The sequence below is a fragment of the Nyctibius grandis genome, chromosome 10 (genome assembly GCF_013368605.1).
Source record: "Nyctibius grandis isolate bNycGra1 chromosome 10, bNycGra1.pri, whole genome shotgun sequence".
Classification (NCBI taxonomy): Eukaryota; Metazoa; Chordata; class Aves; order Nyctibiiformes; family Nyctibiidae; genus Nyctibius; species Nyctibius grandis.
In genome coordinates this window covers 2,065,912-2,083,185 of record NC_090667.1, presented here as the reverse complement: position 1 = coordinate 2,083,185, position 17,274 = coordinate 2,065,912, and the positions used below count along the sequence as shown (strand labels likewise).

At 45.3% G+C, this 17,274-nt stretch overlaps 1 protein-coding gene across 8 annotated transcripts in view; it reads right to left on the bottom strand.

Annotated features, from left to right (window-relative positions):
* Positions 1 to 8,767, bottom strand: part of RAPGEF6 (Rap guanine nucleotide exchange factor 6) — a 156,615-nt gene extending 147,848 nt beyond the window's left edge. For all 8 annotated transcript variants that reach the window (XM_068408499.1, XM_068408500.1, XM_068408506.1 and 5 more), the window contains exons 1-2: positions 8,684 to 8,767; positions 8,200 to 8,328 (exon numbers count right to left, since the gene is read on the bottom strand). In XM_068408499.1, coding sequence (XP_068264600.1) covers positions 8,200 to 8,268 — 69 coding nt within the window. In that variant the 5' untranslated portion in view covers positions 8,269 to 8,328; positions 8,684 to 8,767. The remainder of the gene's footprint in view (positions 1 to 8,199; positions 8,329 to 8,683) is intronic.
* Between the last annotated feature and the right edge of the window lie 8,507 nt (positions 8,768 to 17,274).

The window sequence follows — 17,274 nt, the reverse complement described above, 5'->3', positions numbered from 1 at the left end:
GGTTCTGGCTGGCTACTGAGCAGAGCAAAGCAGGTAGGAGGGAAGGGTGAGGGCAGCTAACGGACAATAACCCTTCCAGCTCTGTACACAACACCAAACGGCATCACTTGTCACAGAAGCAACATCTGTACACTTCTGCTCTCACACGGCTAACGAGGTCAGACGCTCCACGGCGCAGTGTCAGCACAGGGAGAGGCTAAAGTCTGCCGAGGTTCATACCAGCAGGGACCAAGATGTTTAGTTCAGAGAAGCAGGTCCAAGTGGCCACTGCAAACAATAACCCCAGGCTGTGCCCACGCCGGGGAAAGCGGCAGCATCGCAGTCCCAGCGACCCCGCACAGACCCATTTATAAAGGAGATGCTTTAGAAACCGGCGTGAGCGTCATCAGCTTCAACACGTTGCACCAAGCCAGTCCCTGGGCCACTTCCAGGAGTAACGCTGATTACATTGTAATGACGTAAGCACCAGGTATCTATTTAACTAATGAAAAAGCCTTGATTAGACCTCAGCTGCCAGGGAGATCAGAAACTATAAAGTCACAGCCATTAGATGGAGAAGTTATTAGCACTACCTGAGCTGATGAACGACCAATGTTCAGTCTAATTTACCTTCCTGAGTTTGTATTACAAGTTTACTTTCTTTGGCATTTCACCCAACCTGAAAGGTGAAAAACAAAATGGTTTTGGGAAGTTTTTTTGTGGGTTTGGTTTTGATTTTTTTTTTTTTTTCCCCCAGCTTTGGTTCATAATGCTCTTGCAAAAATAATTAATCAGGAGAATTCAGACACCTACTTCAGGGCACCTCAAGAGTCACAAATGGTTCCCTGTTTCCATCTGAGTTTTCTTCATTTCTTTCACTCCTGCCCAAATTTTCCTTTCCAGACAGCCTTTGACATTCTTACCCACAAGATGGGTTAATATGGACACTGACTCTAAAACCGAAAAAAACTCACCAGTCCAGCAACATTCATGTTATTTTCTCTACTTGTTTAATATTAAATTTTTTGAACACAGAAACTTTGTTAGACAGATTCTAAATTTAAGAAAAATCTCTCTGTCAATGACACTTCAGTAAAGCCAGTATATGTACTCAGACCTAAACTGGTGCCCTGAAACCTGATTTATTTGGTTGGAACCATGAATCTATATTTGACTGAAGTCAACAGGCCTTAACTGTTAAGAAAGCTGGAAAAAAATATTTATTTCTGAGAACCACTGAAAAAGTTTCCTTGCAGGTATCCCAGACAGACAACAGCTGCAGAACAGCCAAACCAGAAGCCCTCCTCTGTGAACGCGGTACCTTGTCCAAGGCTCAACATAACATTATTTGTGTCTCTGAGACCTAAATAACCAAAAGACTAACATGAGCAACACATTCAGTCTTGCTGCTGAAAGCACAACAAAAACAAGCTCAAAAACAAACAAAAAACCCTCCTAAAAGAGACACTGAAGCTATTAGAACGGAATATTTACATATATTACCATTCGGTTAAAACCTGGTAAGTGCTCCAATATTGTACTTCGGTTCATTCGAAACAACAGATGGATTTTATTTTTTAAGTGCAACTAATTTAGGACTGATTTCAGCTTCAGAAAGTGTGTTGTACTTAAGGTTCCAAGTAGCGATAATCTGAATTATTTGGGTACTGAAACATACGCCAGGTTGTTGAGTACTTCTGGCCAAGAAACAGGCAAATCAACTGTACGTCACAATGAGAACAAGTGTAGTAAAATAGCCAAATTCCCCTGATTTCAAGTAAGACGTGGTGAACTCAACGTCAGTCCTACAATCAGCTACAGATTAATAATGCCAAACGATGTTAATTTTAATTATCCAGAAGAGAGGTCTGACCCTGCCCAGTCTCAGGGAGGGGGACATCACGTTTTACCTGCACAGGTTTCTTTTTAGTAAGAGATTGAGACACGTCTATCTAAGAACATCATTCTTGATCATAACAAAAATCATGGTGCAAATACAAAGTTTATGAAAATTAATTATCAAGAAGCATTTCACTGAGGTAGTACAAGAGCTTGCATGCTTGGCTCTTTGTATGACCACGGGTCTAATTGAGATGAAGGCTCACAATACTACACCGTATTAAGAAATAGAATAAGAGACAACTACCCACCCAAAGCACTCTTACAAGTCAACACAGAGGAAAATGTAAGCCCTAAAAACGTCCTAACTCATCAAGCTGGCAGCTGAAGAGACGCAGCTCTCCCAAAGCTCCAGGATCGTCAACGCTGTATTTATCATGAGCTTAAACACATTCATTTAATGAGCAGCTTGGAAAAAAAATGTGTTTTTGTTTTACCTTCAACTGAAAGCTATGTGGCAGGGACGCGCAGGACGAAGAGAGAAGGTTTATTACTGTTTCATTAAAAGTAATAAAGAATTTTGGGACCTGCTTCATTAACAAAGAAACTATATTCTGCTTGTGACTCAATCTTACGAGCTGTCAGCCACCAGTATGGCATCCGCCGTGCCACTCCTCAGGTACGACTGTTCTGAACTTTAATTTTACTAGACAGCTATACAAAGAAAAAAGCTTTACAACACATTTTATTTAAAGAGACTAATACTTAAAACACCTAAAATATTTAAATATTTTAAATAGACTAATTTTAAAGAGACTAATATTTAAAACACCATTCTAGGTCTTTTCTAGTCTTAAGATGCTGATAGAATATGGTGTCAATGAGGCACAGGACTACAGCCCATGCACTCTCAAATCTCTCTTAAAGCTGCAGTTACTGAACATTTTTGCTAAGAAAACAACTGATTTTTCTGCATTTGATTTTTCAGTCCTACAGAACAAAAACAAAACTGTACCTGTTGCCTTCACAAGACTGTTTATAAAGTATTCATAATTATATTACAGCGCTGTACGCTCTTGTAACTGTAAATAATAATTGTTGTCATATGAGTACAGAAAGGCAATCTGCATAAGGTACACAATGACCCAGCCAGGAATTTATTAGTAGTAAACTGGAGGCGTGCCAGGACGTGTCCGCAATCACTGGGAGACAACCAGTACATCGACTCTAAAGGTCTCTTCCAACATCCAAGCACAGTCACATGAAAAGACCGAACCAGGTCTCTGCAAGGTAAGGGATAAAATTCACACAGCACTGGTCAGTTCATCTTTGGCAGATGGTTTGGGTGAGCTCTGGCAAAGACACCTCAGCACAGAGCTACAGAACAACCTCGAGTATTTTACACCAGGTACCTGCTGGTCACCTTCAGTCTGAGCTCCAGAACTGTTACTCACATGGCAAAGTCTTCGAAAGCGTTAGCTATAAAAGAACTATCACTAACAAAAAAGTAAGAATGAAAAATATAAGACAGAGGTTAGGTAGCAGAAAATTATGGCAGGAGTCAGGTTTCCATCACTCCTCTTCCCCTGTTTTGGAGGCCCACGTACTAACAGTAAGGAATTTTTATTAAATACAAACCAGCATCTGCAATTTCATTTAATACAAATTTCTTTTCAGCTTTAAGATAATTGCAAGCATCTAGATTTTTGTAGTGATTCTACGATTCTGATGATGTTAAATGGCGTTCCAAAAACACCACCATTGTTATATTAACACTGCTAAAAGCTCACTGTGAACTACAGAAACAATGGATTTTAACAAAGGCTAATCCCCTGTTTCACCTACCGAGTTTACAGAAAATCATTAAAAGGATGAAAAAACCCACTTCAAAATACCAGTTATTTCTGGAAACAAGAAGCAGATGTTCTCCTCTGTTTGGCTCAGTTGTGCTACAGCACAAGAGTGCCTTTGTTATATTGTCAGCAATAATTTATTTTATTTATTACAGCCATTTTTTAATGCCCATCAATGTACTATTTGTGCATGATTTAGATTCATGCAGATCTATTTATCTATATCTAAGCCGTCAAGAAGTACCACATAGACACTCCAATAGCAGACCCTCTTACGACATAATTGTGCAAATTAGGTTTTTTCCTCTTTCCACTGTATTAATAAAAAGGGAACAGGAAGAGCAGGAGGAGTTAGTATTGCCAAATAAAGTTGAATTAACATTAATCGAGAATTACTGAAACAAGGCAAAGATAGGAAAATACAAGAGCTTAGAGCATAAAAATAAACACTAACTCTTTGAAGTCCAATAAAGGCAAAGCTTTCTGAACACAGAACAGAAACACTGTCTAGAACAAAGTCATGAAGAACTAAAAGGAGACTATGGTGGGAAAAGGATCCATTAAAAATGGAAGAGAGCGTGCTCACGGGGCGGGGGGAGGAGGAAAGAGAAAGAAAAAAGAGAAAGAAAAAAAAGAGCATAATCATTTGCTATTTTGCCCTGTCAGCCACTGAGACCTTATCTGTGGTAGGCACCAAACCACTCCCCAAAAGACTCACACCACAGCCTTTGTATGGATCTGATAAGGAATTCTGGGCCTCAAAAAATTAAACCTTTCATGAGAGAGCACACATGGTGGCATAAACGTTCGTCCTTCCCTCCTACTGCTTTGAACAAACGATTTCCTTCTATTAAAATATTCCCAAATGGCCAATTTAATATCCCCACCTGTGACACAAGGAACAGGCAGGGTGATGTGCCAGACACAGCTAAACCACTGCTCGGAGTACGTAACCCCCACATCCCCAACCTGCAAGAACTGAGCATCTGCAGGTATAAATACTCCCACGTTTAACACCACAGACACCAGCATAACCCTGGAAGACAAATGCAGATATTAAAATATTAAACAAGTGTATGAAATCCTGCAGTTTAAATATGACTTTTTTTTTTTTTTTTAAGTGATTAAGTGTCCAATTACTGCAAAGGTTTCCTTTATCCAACAAGACGGTGCGCGCAGAAGAGATGATTTGTTAGGATAATCCCTTATCAAAAGTGATATCTGAGAGAACCCTTGAAAATTCTGCGCTTTCAGGCTGAACCTGAGAGACAGACAGATTTATACACAGTGTCGGGGCATAGCCACAATCAATGTAACCTCCAAGTCCTAAATTTTACTGAAGTGGGACTCGCATCCTACAGAGCAATCTGCCCCATCCATGGGTACCAGCCCCCAAGCAAGCACTTTGAAAGACTTTCCACAAGAAAAGCCAGCTAGCATCCCTGATCTGTACAATTTTGTGATGCGCCAAGGCAGAGGGAAGAAAGAAAAAAAAAATAAAAAGAAAAAATTTCAAAAGATTTCCCAGATTTGGGTAGTGCCAAAGAAAGTTTCTAAATGGGAGTAACAGAAAAGCAATTACATAAAACTGTATACATGGTTAAATGTTAGCTACAAGCTCTGGGAGTTCATCAAAATAATTCCCCCCGCCAAATAAATTAAAAGATAATAACATATGAAGTATCTGAGCAACAACCACCAAAAAAATAATTCAAGTGTGTACATGTCTTCTATGCATAACTTATACACTTTAACAATTAGCAAACATTGGAATGTTACCACAACACTGAAAACTTGCCCTAACAGAGATTTTCCAAACAAAAATATTTGTAGCATCAAGAATTAAAATTTTTACTTGAGCAAGCCATTGAGATAATTCCCCAAAATAAGTAAATTATAAAAATATTTTAATATCTCCCTGCTTAGTTCCTTAGATCTTACAAATTAAAACATTTTGTCAAGAAGAAGTCCTAAAAATCAAAATCATATGGATAATCATCCCACTAGGAAGCTAAATTTGACGTGTGGATGATTTATCTGTATTTTTCCAGACTGCTGGATGATAGTTATGAAGCACCAGACCACGGTACTAATCAGTGCAGCCCCAACCCTGTAATTTGTAATACCCAGGTAAACTGCTCGCATAAACTGCAGGATCAGAAGTGGAGAGGGGGGCAGAAAGGGACTGAAAGCGATTGAAAGTGATGTGGTCAAGCAGCTTTGGCTCATCATAAAATACAAACCATGGTTTGGGGAATTTTGGTGGGGTTTTTTTCCTGTATAAAAATGCAGTCAAAGTGCACAAGCAGCCCCACGCAGCTGATTCCATGTGGGAGGAGCTGATAATACCTTTCCACCCGAGTAGGAGGGGAGAAACGAAGCCACACTTTTTGTCTGTGCCCAACTGGATAGCTCAAGACAGGAGTCACCAGCTCGTACACCCCGCGCAGGGACACCCGAAACTGGGGTCTCACCCTAAGCAGGTTTTGACCTCCCTGACCTCTGTCTTGCAGCCTACAGAGGAAAGCTGACAAGTGAGGATGCTCAGCACAATAAAATCATCATCACATCTCAGAGCATCTGCTTGGGAAACGTGGCAGAGCACGGCCACGCTGGGGAGGTTTGATTTTTGCTTTGTGTCTGAGCAGGTAACACAGATCCAGCCAGGGGACACCCAGATACACCGTGCTACTGAAACAGGGAAGTGCTTTTCTTGAAATCAGGTTAGTTTCTAAATGTATATCAACAAAAGTACCCCAAGAAAACAAAAGTGATTTGACTGTGATTATCCACTCAGCAACAAGCACAGAGGCCCCAATCCTGCCAAGTCTGAAGTACTCGTTTAACTTTCATCACAAGCCATCTCACTGTGCAGTGTCTCTAAACGCCTGCCAAAAAAGGGCCAGATTAACAAGGGAATTAAGACTTTTTTTTAATCGTTTTAGAGGTGTTATTAGTTAGATTAGCAAAGATTACATTTTTTTTTTTCCACAATTGAGATACCTTGGCAAATTCAGACCTTAAGACAACCCTCAGTGGGAATCTACACAGATCCACATGAACCCATGAGCATGGTCCAGCGTGCTTGGATATCATGATATGTGACATATTTATACTAATGCAGTTTCAGCCAAAATAAGGTGACAATCCTAAGGAATTCCATGACAATTGCTGGGGGGAAAACCTGTAGATGCCTGAAAACAGAAAGAAAAAGCCCCACGCAGCTGTGAGACGTCGGTATTGCAAGAGCAGCAGCGGGCAGATGTTTCGGGCCAGACCAGATTACCTGTCCCCCAAAGTCAAAGCCATGACACGCCAGCACGGTATGCTGGCTCATGAATGCCACTTCTGTGATGAACCCAGTTGCCCAACACTGCAAACCACACTAGCAAAGGAATTTTCCTAACTGAAGACTACAGCTGAAGAGAAAGAAAGAAACGTCTGAAGCAAGAGGGGAGTGATAAAAATAAGAAAACAGAACAGAGAAACAGCTCTTTTATAGAGACTGCCTCATCATTAATTAAGGGAGTAGAGACACAACTAGGAATGTATCAGATATCCCAAGGCAAGTAAACATTGGGACTGAACACGTGTATTTCAACCACTTACAAGACTGACTCGAAGTGGAATTGGGGTCTGTCCTGCTGGGAGGTTCTCTGAAGCAGCCTCTGCAGCAGCTCTCCCTAAGAAGCCTTTTGATAATTAACTTATAAGGAAGACCAGGCAGGACATTCTGCTCTCCATGAAGTGCCGAGGGAGAACAGATGTTTCCCGGTCTCAAAGGGACAAACTCAAGAGCGTATCATTTCATACCACTAATTCTTGAGCACATTAAAAAAAAAAGAAATCACAGTAAGAGAAACAAATACAGGCTAGGGTAAGCAAACAAACTCCAATCAGCCTTTCAGTGAAATGCAAAGGCTATCAAACGTATTTCATTATTAAATTAATGCTCCATGACATTACCATTCCCCAAAATACCTGGCTGATTAGAGACTAGCTTGTGGCGAAGGAACAGAGAAGGCAGTTAATTGGAAAACGTGTTTTATTGTAGCTAACCAGCCTTGCACATTTCTACACTCCCACTCACTGGAGAAACATCTCTTTATGAAGTCTGCAAAGCATAATTAGTTTGGTTTTGTTTAAATCTGCATCACTGTACAGGTAAGCAAAGTCTTTCAGCTCGCTAACTTTTCCCAGAAGTTTTGCATCACTGAAATATGCATAATTTTACTTTTCAGTGATCCACCTCTTCCTCTTTTTCCTACCTGAAGTAGTTCATAAAGCACCTTGTATCTATATCCAGCGTGCTACTGGATGCTTAAAACACTGTTGGGCTTGAGAGGTCCAACTTTGGAAAGGAGAAATAAATAAATAGCCAAACTCTACACAGAATAAGTTTGTGAGCACCAGCTTTGCACAGCACACAACCACCGAGCAGAGAGCCTGTCAGGATACAGATTTACGCAAAGGAAAAACAATAAATAAATAAAAAGCCGCAGCGGGGAAGGAGCTGCAGTTCCCTTACCTCCGGAGTCCTCTCTGACGGTTTCTTTCGCAAAGCCTGTTTAATCTTGGGGTCCACAGGAGAGCTCATTCTATTGCGCTGCTCCTCCGGGTCCGCAACTCCTCGGAAATCGCTGGCGGGGGGCGATGCCTCCAGGCGCGCCGGGAACACGAAACACAACAACACACCGCGATCAGCCGAGCCGCCCGCCCGGGCTCCGCCGCCGCCCCCCTCCCGCTCCGGCCCCGCCGCCACGGGCGGCCCCTCTCGCCGCTGCCCCGTGGCGGGGGGGGGGAACGCGCCCCGAAACTTTCCCCGCGCCGAGGGCCCGGCGAGGCCGCGCCGCTTCGCACGCCGCCGCGGGGCAGGCGCCGGGCCGGGGTGGGGAAAGGCAAAGGAGAAGGCCGAGGTGGGAGAGGGGACCGGGGCCGGCGGGGGCGCGGGGAGGGCAGGCAGGCCCCGGGCCGGGGCGGGCGCGGTGCCCGGTGCCGGGCTGGCTGCTCACCAGGCGGGCGGCTCCTCCGCGGCGCTCGGGGCGCCTCCGGCTGCCGGCTCAGCAGCGGCGCGCAGGACGGGTGGCGCCGGCTCCCGCCGCCGCGTTCCCCCGGCGGCCGGCGCCGCTCCCCATCGCGCGGGCCCAGGCGGCGGCGCGGCCCCGCCGTGAGGAGAACTCCGCGCGCGCTGCGGGAAGTTACCGGCCGGAGCGGGACTCCCTGCGCCCGCCCGCTCCCTGCGCCGAGCGGCTCCGCCCCTGCGCCGAGCGGCTCCGCCCTCCGGCGCCGCACAAAACGTCGCGGGCGGGTGAGGAGTTCCGCGACGCGGTGCCAGAGGCTCCTTCGCTTCGCCTCGCCCCGCGCCTGGCCCGCTCCTGCCCTCAGGCCGCCAGAGCGACCACCGCCGTCCCACCGTCCCGCCCCGCTCACCCACCGCACATCCCCGCCCGGACAGAAAAGGGCGAGCGCGGGCTCTTTAACCCAGAAAATCAACGAGCGCGGAGAGGGGCGGGGCGGAGGGAGGGGCGGGGCTGGGGCGAGCCCCGCCCCCGGCTGCGGTGCGGTGGGGAGGGGGCGGGGTCACGGCGCGGCGCGGAGGGAAGGCTCGCGAGGGTTGGGCGGGGCTGGGCGCGTGCGCGCTGAGGGGGAACGGCCTGGCGCGGCGGGCGGGGGGCCCCGGGGCCGGGCGGGCCTGGCAGCGGGCACCGGCGCTGACCCCGCGGGACGGAGCGCACCGCACCGCACCCCCTGCGGAGGCAGGGCCCCGGGTAGAGCGGGCCGGCGGTCAGTGGCAGCCGGGAGCCGTTTGAACGCGGCCCGGTGTCACCGCACCCTCCTCCCCGTCACAGGCCGCCGCCCCCAGGGCACCCGCCGAGTTTCTCCGAAAAAACATCACCGGTTCGGCCTTCACGCCCTAAATAACTCATTTTCTGCGTTAATTACGTTTCGATATCAAATGGGACATACTTCTCCAATTAGAGCTACCGTGGGCAGCAATGCTGTCTTCTCATGGCACCAAACGTTAGCATGGAGTTTCCTCGCCGTTACTGCTGTACTTTGATCCATTCCCACCTTTTCCTCACAATTAACAGTTCATGGAATATTTATCTTGAGTCTTGAGCTTCTACAAGTCTTTCGCTTCAGGCCTGGAGCTGTGGGGTTGGGATTCCCTACACGTGTGACCCCATCCCTGCTTTGCCCACCGAGGCCTTGCAGGCATCTGGCACCACGGTGAAAAGCCCGACCTGCAGAATTTGGACAAAAAGCAGTGCCACGGCTCAGAAATCTTGTGGGGTTTTTTACAAAGTGAACCTGGGCTGGTTCCCAAGTCCTCCCATGACCTGCGTTCCCAGTGACTACAGCCCCTCGGGGACACCAGGCAGCAGCTGTGCATCAAACACAAAATGCCTCGGAGGATTTCCTTCCTTACCCCAAGTCCAGTTTTGTAAATTTATGAGATCAAAGCTATGCAGGCACACAACTTGTGTTTGTCTTTTTTTTTTTTTTTCTCCTTCCTTCCTAATAAACAAGAGTGTTCTTGTTTCTTTCTCCAGCTATTCCTTCCCTTTCTCTTTACCACTTGCCCTTTATGGCACAATTGTCTGTTGTGCTGAAGGACTTTATTGGCCGTTCCAAGTTGGTTTATAATATTTCTAATGTTTCCTTCAAAGAAAATATCTGAGGAAATTTGACATCTCCTCAACTGTAGACTTTTTTGGTGCTGTGCCTAGTATCATTGCAGGCACAACAACAGTGGAATGGACAGCCCGGATCTTAAAAGCAACTATTCTTAACATCACAAAGTCATCACACTGCTACCACTAGAGAGAAAATATAAGATGCTCTCAAAAATGACAGTCAGGTAATGACACAGTTTCAGTCCCGTAAATTCTGTCAAGACTAATTGGTTGTTTGGGGGTTTTTTAACTTCATTTTGAACCTCCGTGGTAAAATTAACATTTCCAAATATCACGTCTGTTATTGTTCCAAAGGTCAGAAGTTTGTGCTAGTTGTTTGGCAGAACATGTTATCCTTTTTCAACTTCAGTACATAAAATATTATTTCCAGTAGTGTGGGAAGCTTCTGAGATTCCCTGCCAGGAACCCAAATTGAAAAGCTGGAGATAAAAAGTTCTCCTGAGTAACTGAGGAGAGGCAAGTGGAAGTATGAATCCTTCTTTATTAAGAGATTCTTTTTTTCTTATTTTTTCCTTCATGCTTGTTTTTTTTTAACCAGAGATGTAATAGCAAATCAAGTTAAAGATCATGTAAAAGATTAGTTGATACTCCCCAAGTGCAGGTGGTTGGAAAAAACCTTACAGAAAGACTAGAATAAAGATGTAACTGACATCTGTGCTATGACAGTTCTCATGGACCTGTAATAATTTAAATCCTCATCTCAGTTTTCAGAAGGTAACTCATTCTGCCACCTATTCTAGCTGTTCAGCATTCCTGCAATCAAAATAATGCAAAAGTGGGCAGTCAACATGGGAATAAAATTAGTAGCCTAAGAATTCCTTTTTCTTTGGCACACAGATTATCTTATGTATTGTACATCAGCCAACAGACACACGTCGAGCAGCGAGGTAGGCAGAGGTGCTCGATAGGAACCAAAGCTGCAATTCCCATTTAATTGCTTGGCTCAACTGACCCGTGAAACAAGACTTCCCTCACTCCTGAAATACTTGAATTTGGGTAGGTAATGGCTCTAATAGCTGCAATTATTCCAGGGGCTATTTCAGCTGTCAGGTTTATTTTCCCAAATATCTGGAGAACAATGGAAACGAGTGTCACGGTCCTAACTGCTTACTGGTGTGACAGCCTGTGTCTCCACACGGCAAAGCCTACGTAGTTAAACACAATTAAGAAGCCTTCACAAGTGAGTAATTTCAGGGCTGGGATTAAAGGATGTGGCCAAGCAGGATGCCTGTTGTCTGTGCGGAGGGGAAAATTTGCTTCCCTTTTGTCTGGATTGTATCACTCTGCCCAAATAAAGCATCATTACTTATCGCGTAGCTTTTTATTTTTGAAAAACAACAGTATTTGTAGACTTACATATAAGAATCAAAAGTGTCTTACTATTATATAGATGAGTTGCAATCTCAGGAGATTAAATGTTTCTGCTTCAAACATCCATAAATTTGGGAAGATCAGCTAAATTACGAAGCACATCTCCTCCTCCTGGTATGTTCCTTCAATTGTTCGGGTTCACTGACACTCCCAAAGCTGTCTTTTAATGTCACGCCTTTCACCACCATGTGCACATCCCAGATTCTTCAGGGTAAAACTCAACTTCCTCGCCTCTCCCAGTGGGAAAGATACACAATCGTCATACACTGAAATATTTTTTTACTTGTATTTTTATGTATTCTATATATTTCTTGTTCCCGTGAGTTTTGTTACAGCCTGGCACTTCCCTTCCTCTTGTTCGGCTGTTAGGCTATTGTTTTTGATTTCCTAAAAAAAAAAAAAATTCCCCTTCAGAGATTCATTCACATCTTTGGCAATGACTGCTAGCAAACTGTGTGGTTAACATGCCGCGAGGAAGACACACAAACTAATTCTCTGCATGCCCAGAGGAAAACAAAACGTTCTGGGAATCCCCAATGGGAAGAATCTCTTCAGACTCTTTTACCATATATGCCTATTCTGGTGATTAACTTCCTGAGTAGAACATGTTTGTGATGGTTCAGTAAAAGTGTGTGAAATTGAGGGATAATTAGTAATTTTGGGCAAGTGCATCTTTTGTAAAAAAGTTACATTTCTTGCAAAGGCACAACACTGCTCAGCTACCCAGGTAAGAACACTGATCTCCTGTCTAAACTAGCATTTTGCAGCTCAAAATTTCCATTTCTGAAATTATGTCCCAGAAAATGCGAAATACCAAATTATTTTTGCAAGAACGAAATGGTAATTTTGTATTGTACCACTAATTTTGCTCCTTCTGAGGCAAAGTTCCCCACTGTGCGTATTCCTAGAGCTTCAGGGGAAAGAGTAATGGTTGAATGTATAAACGAAGCATGAGAATTGTGAGATCTTCATCTTTCTGCTGTATTGTAATCAAAGTTTTAAAACTGAAAACCCATCTTTCTTCTTCTCTTTACCTCAAGACTAGCACGGCTTTCCTTCCACGGACGGATTTTTCCTGAAGGGTAACACTAGAAAGCCATGTAAGGAATTAGAGGGGTCATCGTGACAGTCAAGCCCTTATTTTTCAGCTTTAATCAACAAGACTGAAACAAATGGGAAGCCAAACAGCTTTTCAATGTGGGGATACGACACTTTCTCCGCTTAGGCTTTACCTTCAGCAGCAATTTTCCTTGCTTTTCGTGTTCCCTGTCACACATCTTTGATGGTCTCTAATGTGCTGAGTGCTGGTGTGAATGTACTGTGAATACAGTGAGCCTTGGGATTGAAAGGTCTAAAGATTATATTAACATGCAAAGTGAGGGGGATGACAAGCCCCAGCTGCTCCCGGGAGCAGACTGAACCATCCCTCCGGCGTGGAGAGATTAACCATTTCGTATGTCTTAGCTCCCAGCTGAAGGGAACATCTCTCGGCTGAGGGCACTTTATGGGATGTCCACGGGAAAGGCTTCATGGAGGACAGGTGGAAAGTCTGAAGTAACAAATACTTCACGCTTGAGGACGCACGGCTGGTTGGGAGGATCGCACCCTGGCCACTGTGCCAGGTAATGCCCAGCCAGTCATGCACAGATTGCCTCTGGAGTCCTAGTTCCCAAGTTAGGAGCAATCTGCTAAAGGAAACGGTGAATTGGGTTATTTGCTATTCATTTACTAAGGTTTCTATGAAAACAAAGACGTGCTTTGATACGGACTCTCTGCAAGTTGCCAGTGAGGACAGGGAAAACTATTTATATTGAAACAGCCCTGGCTGTCCTGTGATGCATACACATGTGCCCTCATCTACCTCATTTCCCCTCCATGTCCAAATGGGAAAAGACACGTATGGAGAGGGACATTCCTCTCCCTTGCTGGCTGCTGAGTGACTCGAAAGGTGCAGCTGAAGCGAGGAATGGCTGGCTGCCCGTCCTGCAGCCACCCTGCCGCCGAGTTACCAAGCCCTGTCAAACGTGAGTGAGCGGGATCAGGAGGGAAAGGATTCCTGCCAAGTCACCAGAGCATCCAGCCTGCCCCAGGCACGGCATAGCGTACGACGTTATCAAAAGTGTCTGATAAACCAGTGACAAAAACATTCAAAATGGTTATAAAATACCAGCTAAAATAAAAACAGCTGGTTTGCTTAAAGCCAGAAGCTCTTGCCCCAAACAGATACACGCTCCGCGATGGAACAGCTCTGTCTGTCTGAAACAGGCTCCTCTATCGAATGGTTTGTCTGGCTGCTGCCATTTCACTCTTACTACGCACAACCTACAGATATTTGATTCCAGCCCCAGCACTTTGTTGGCAGAAGCTAAAGGAGCATATGGATCTGTCTAGATACTGGAGTTATCCAGCAACAGTGTACAGATGTCCAAGCTCTAGCCTCAAAAAATGAAAGCTGGGGGCGGCGGGGGAAAAGCCTGCCCTGACAGGAGGCAATCTGGAGTCTAGTGACTACCCCATTTGCATTCCCTTTGTTGTTATAATGAGGTTAAAAATTTAGCTGCAAGATTTTCTTCATTTGCCTGTAGGAAACCTCATTCCAAAAACCATTAGAAAGGGGAGGGTGGGTAAGAGCATGGGCTGGGCACAGATAAAGATGAAGACTTAAAAAAACAAAACAAAAACCCAGAAGGAAGAACACTGGAACACTCTTGTCATGGGCAACTCCCCACCAGTAATCTGCCGTCAGTAACCAACATATCTTATTCCAAGTGTTTAATGTCTCTCTCCTTAATTTTTGGGGTCCACTTAAAGTTGTACAACTGTAAGTTGCAAGATGATTTCCCAAACACTGGGGATTTTGTGACTGTGACCTGTTATAACCCAGAGAGCTCCTGCAATGGTATTTGTATTTTTCTACTGAGTGGCTATTTTCAGAGGCAAAAAGCCAACCACTTGCATAACTCAATATTACCCTTCTGTGTATCTATGACATTTGTAAGTGGACAACACTTTGGCTGACGATGTTGAGCTAGTGAAAGAACGGGGCAGGCCTACGGAGAGGAGCCGGTTTAAATACGATAAAGGTTAGAGTAAATAGGGTTTCAGTCCTCCCCCTTTTTTAAGTAAATGGAGTAATTCTCTGAGCATGTGGAAAAATAATAAACAACCTCTCTGCCGCCAAATAACAGGCCAACGGTCTAGACTTTCTCTCTTAAGTGGCAATCAACTAGATTAAGAAATTGTGAATAATCGCCCAACATGCTATTTCTCTGCTTTGTGCAATCACATACATGCTACTTATGAAATACTACGAGAACCATTGCAGCATCTGAATCGAGACCAAGGCTGGGGAAGCCTTGCAGTTCTCACCATGTTCTCGCTGCGAGTGTCAGGGTACTCTGTGACCATGAGCATTGCTACCGTAGCCGAGGCCAGTGCAGCAACGCAGCCAGCAGCTCATCAGCTTTGTGTGTTTGTAGGAAGGGACGTGTCCGTGTGTTTGTGTTTCTGTGTGTGCGGATAAACTATAATTTGATTACGAAGAAATGTTGCACAGTTTACTAGACTCAGTTCAGGCCTGGGAGCCAGGAATGCTCGGTGAACTCATCGCAGAGTTATGTAGGCCAAAATTCCCTGTATCATCCTCTGGTTTTAGTCACATTTCGATGCTGTCGGGCTGACTTTTCTGATGAGGAGAGTATAAACAACTCCCGCTGACATTAGTGGGTTCACAAGCAGCTCAGCTCCTCCACGCTGTTAAATTGGGTCCCCTCGCATTGAAACACTCGGTATCAGTGGCGGTTGCTTTTATCAACTGTCTTCGCCCGATGACATACATCCTTATTATTCCTTATGATCTGTTCTGCGGCTTTTAATGACCCTACAGAGCTAATGAGTTGTTTAGTTCCCCCACCCAAGCACAGCCATATGGATGAGATGATATCAGGCAGCTTGCTGAAACCATTAAATCTCAGGCATGCAGAATATCCAGAAAGTTCCTGTTTTCAGTATGTTGGTTTGAGTCTTAAAATGCAGAAGCGTACGGCGTGCTCACATGATGTTAGCAGCATAACAGAACAAACTGTCTTCTGCAGGCAAAATCCTGTCTATTTTTAACTTTAAAAAGATCTGCAGATGACTCTCCTTCCACTCGGTGTGGTTTTCCTCCCTTCCTCCCCTCCTTCCAGAGGCCCTGCCCTTGGTAATGCCGCCCAGTAATTCTGTACCATGGTAGATGTGATGGCAGGGGATGTTGATCCACAGCAGCGTCCCACCTGTGGTGGCCTCTTCCCGCAGCCCAGCAGCTCTCCTGCAGTGGACAGCTGAGATGCTCCTGCGGAGAGACCACCAGACTCTCTTTTACCTTCGTGCATCAAAAAGCCAAGACATCCAGGGACACCATCCACCCTTCCTCAGTTGAGGGACACGAGTGCAGACCCAGGAGGAACGGCCTCGCTAGGCGCAGAGCTGAAGGTACAGCACCAGCAAGAGCCAGCACATAGGCTTAGACTCCTCCTGGAAGACCTGCTCGCTTCTCCTTTCGGCACACAAAATGGGGAGGGACCCTCACTGCACACCCTGTCATCCCACCCCAAGGGTCTGCAGCATCTCCTGGCAGGGATCTCACCCAGGAGGGGAGGCTGAGACCAACGTACAGCAACTCCTGGAGCGCGTGTGGGGTGGGGGGGTAAGTGTGAGGGGAGAGGGAAGTGTTACTCCATCCTGTGCTTTTCAAGTAGATGATTGCACCAGTTGGGTTTTTAAATGCTAAAAGTGCAACCGTTCGCAGTCTTCCTTGAATGAAAGGAAGCGTTGTGTATGAAACACAGGAAGAGCTTCCTTTACTGTAACTTGGAGGGAGCAAAGGAAATAAAAGCAGAACAGCAGCTAGATGAAGGTCAGATGATCGTATGAATCATACAGTGATGCAAGTTATCGTGTGCGCGGCCCAGGGCACCACCCAATAAAACCAGATGCCACCTAAGTACACAAGTATCACTTACCTACAACCACTTACCCCACGTGGAATAATTTCTCTTGCTCTGAGCAAAATGGGCTGCTTTCTTTTGGTTTCTTACTATGATACTGGGAGCTTAAAGATCAGGAACAGGTCAGGTAGGACAACAGTGATGATATTGAGACAGAAGCAATTTCTTTAGATTTTTTAGGCATTTCATTCCACCTAGGTGAAAGCTGAGATGCAAGCGTTCCCCGGTGTGAAATACTGGGGAGGTGCTGGGCAAGAGGACACAGCCTCAAGCTTGGCCAGGGGAGGGTCAGGTTGGACATTAGGAAGCATTTCTTCTCAGCAAGGGTCATTAGCCATTGGAAGGGGCTGCCCAGGGAGGTGGTGGAGTCACCATCTCTGGAGGGGTTTAAGAAAAGCCTGGACATGGCACTTAGTGTGTACCAGCACGCTAAAAGCCATGGATGGTACCAGCAGATACTCAACGTCTGAATTTTTCAAACTAATGGTTCAGTGACTAATATTTTTCCCCGAGCTTTGGCCAGTGGGCAGATTCTTTCCGTCGAAG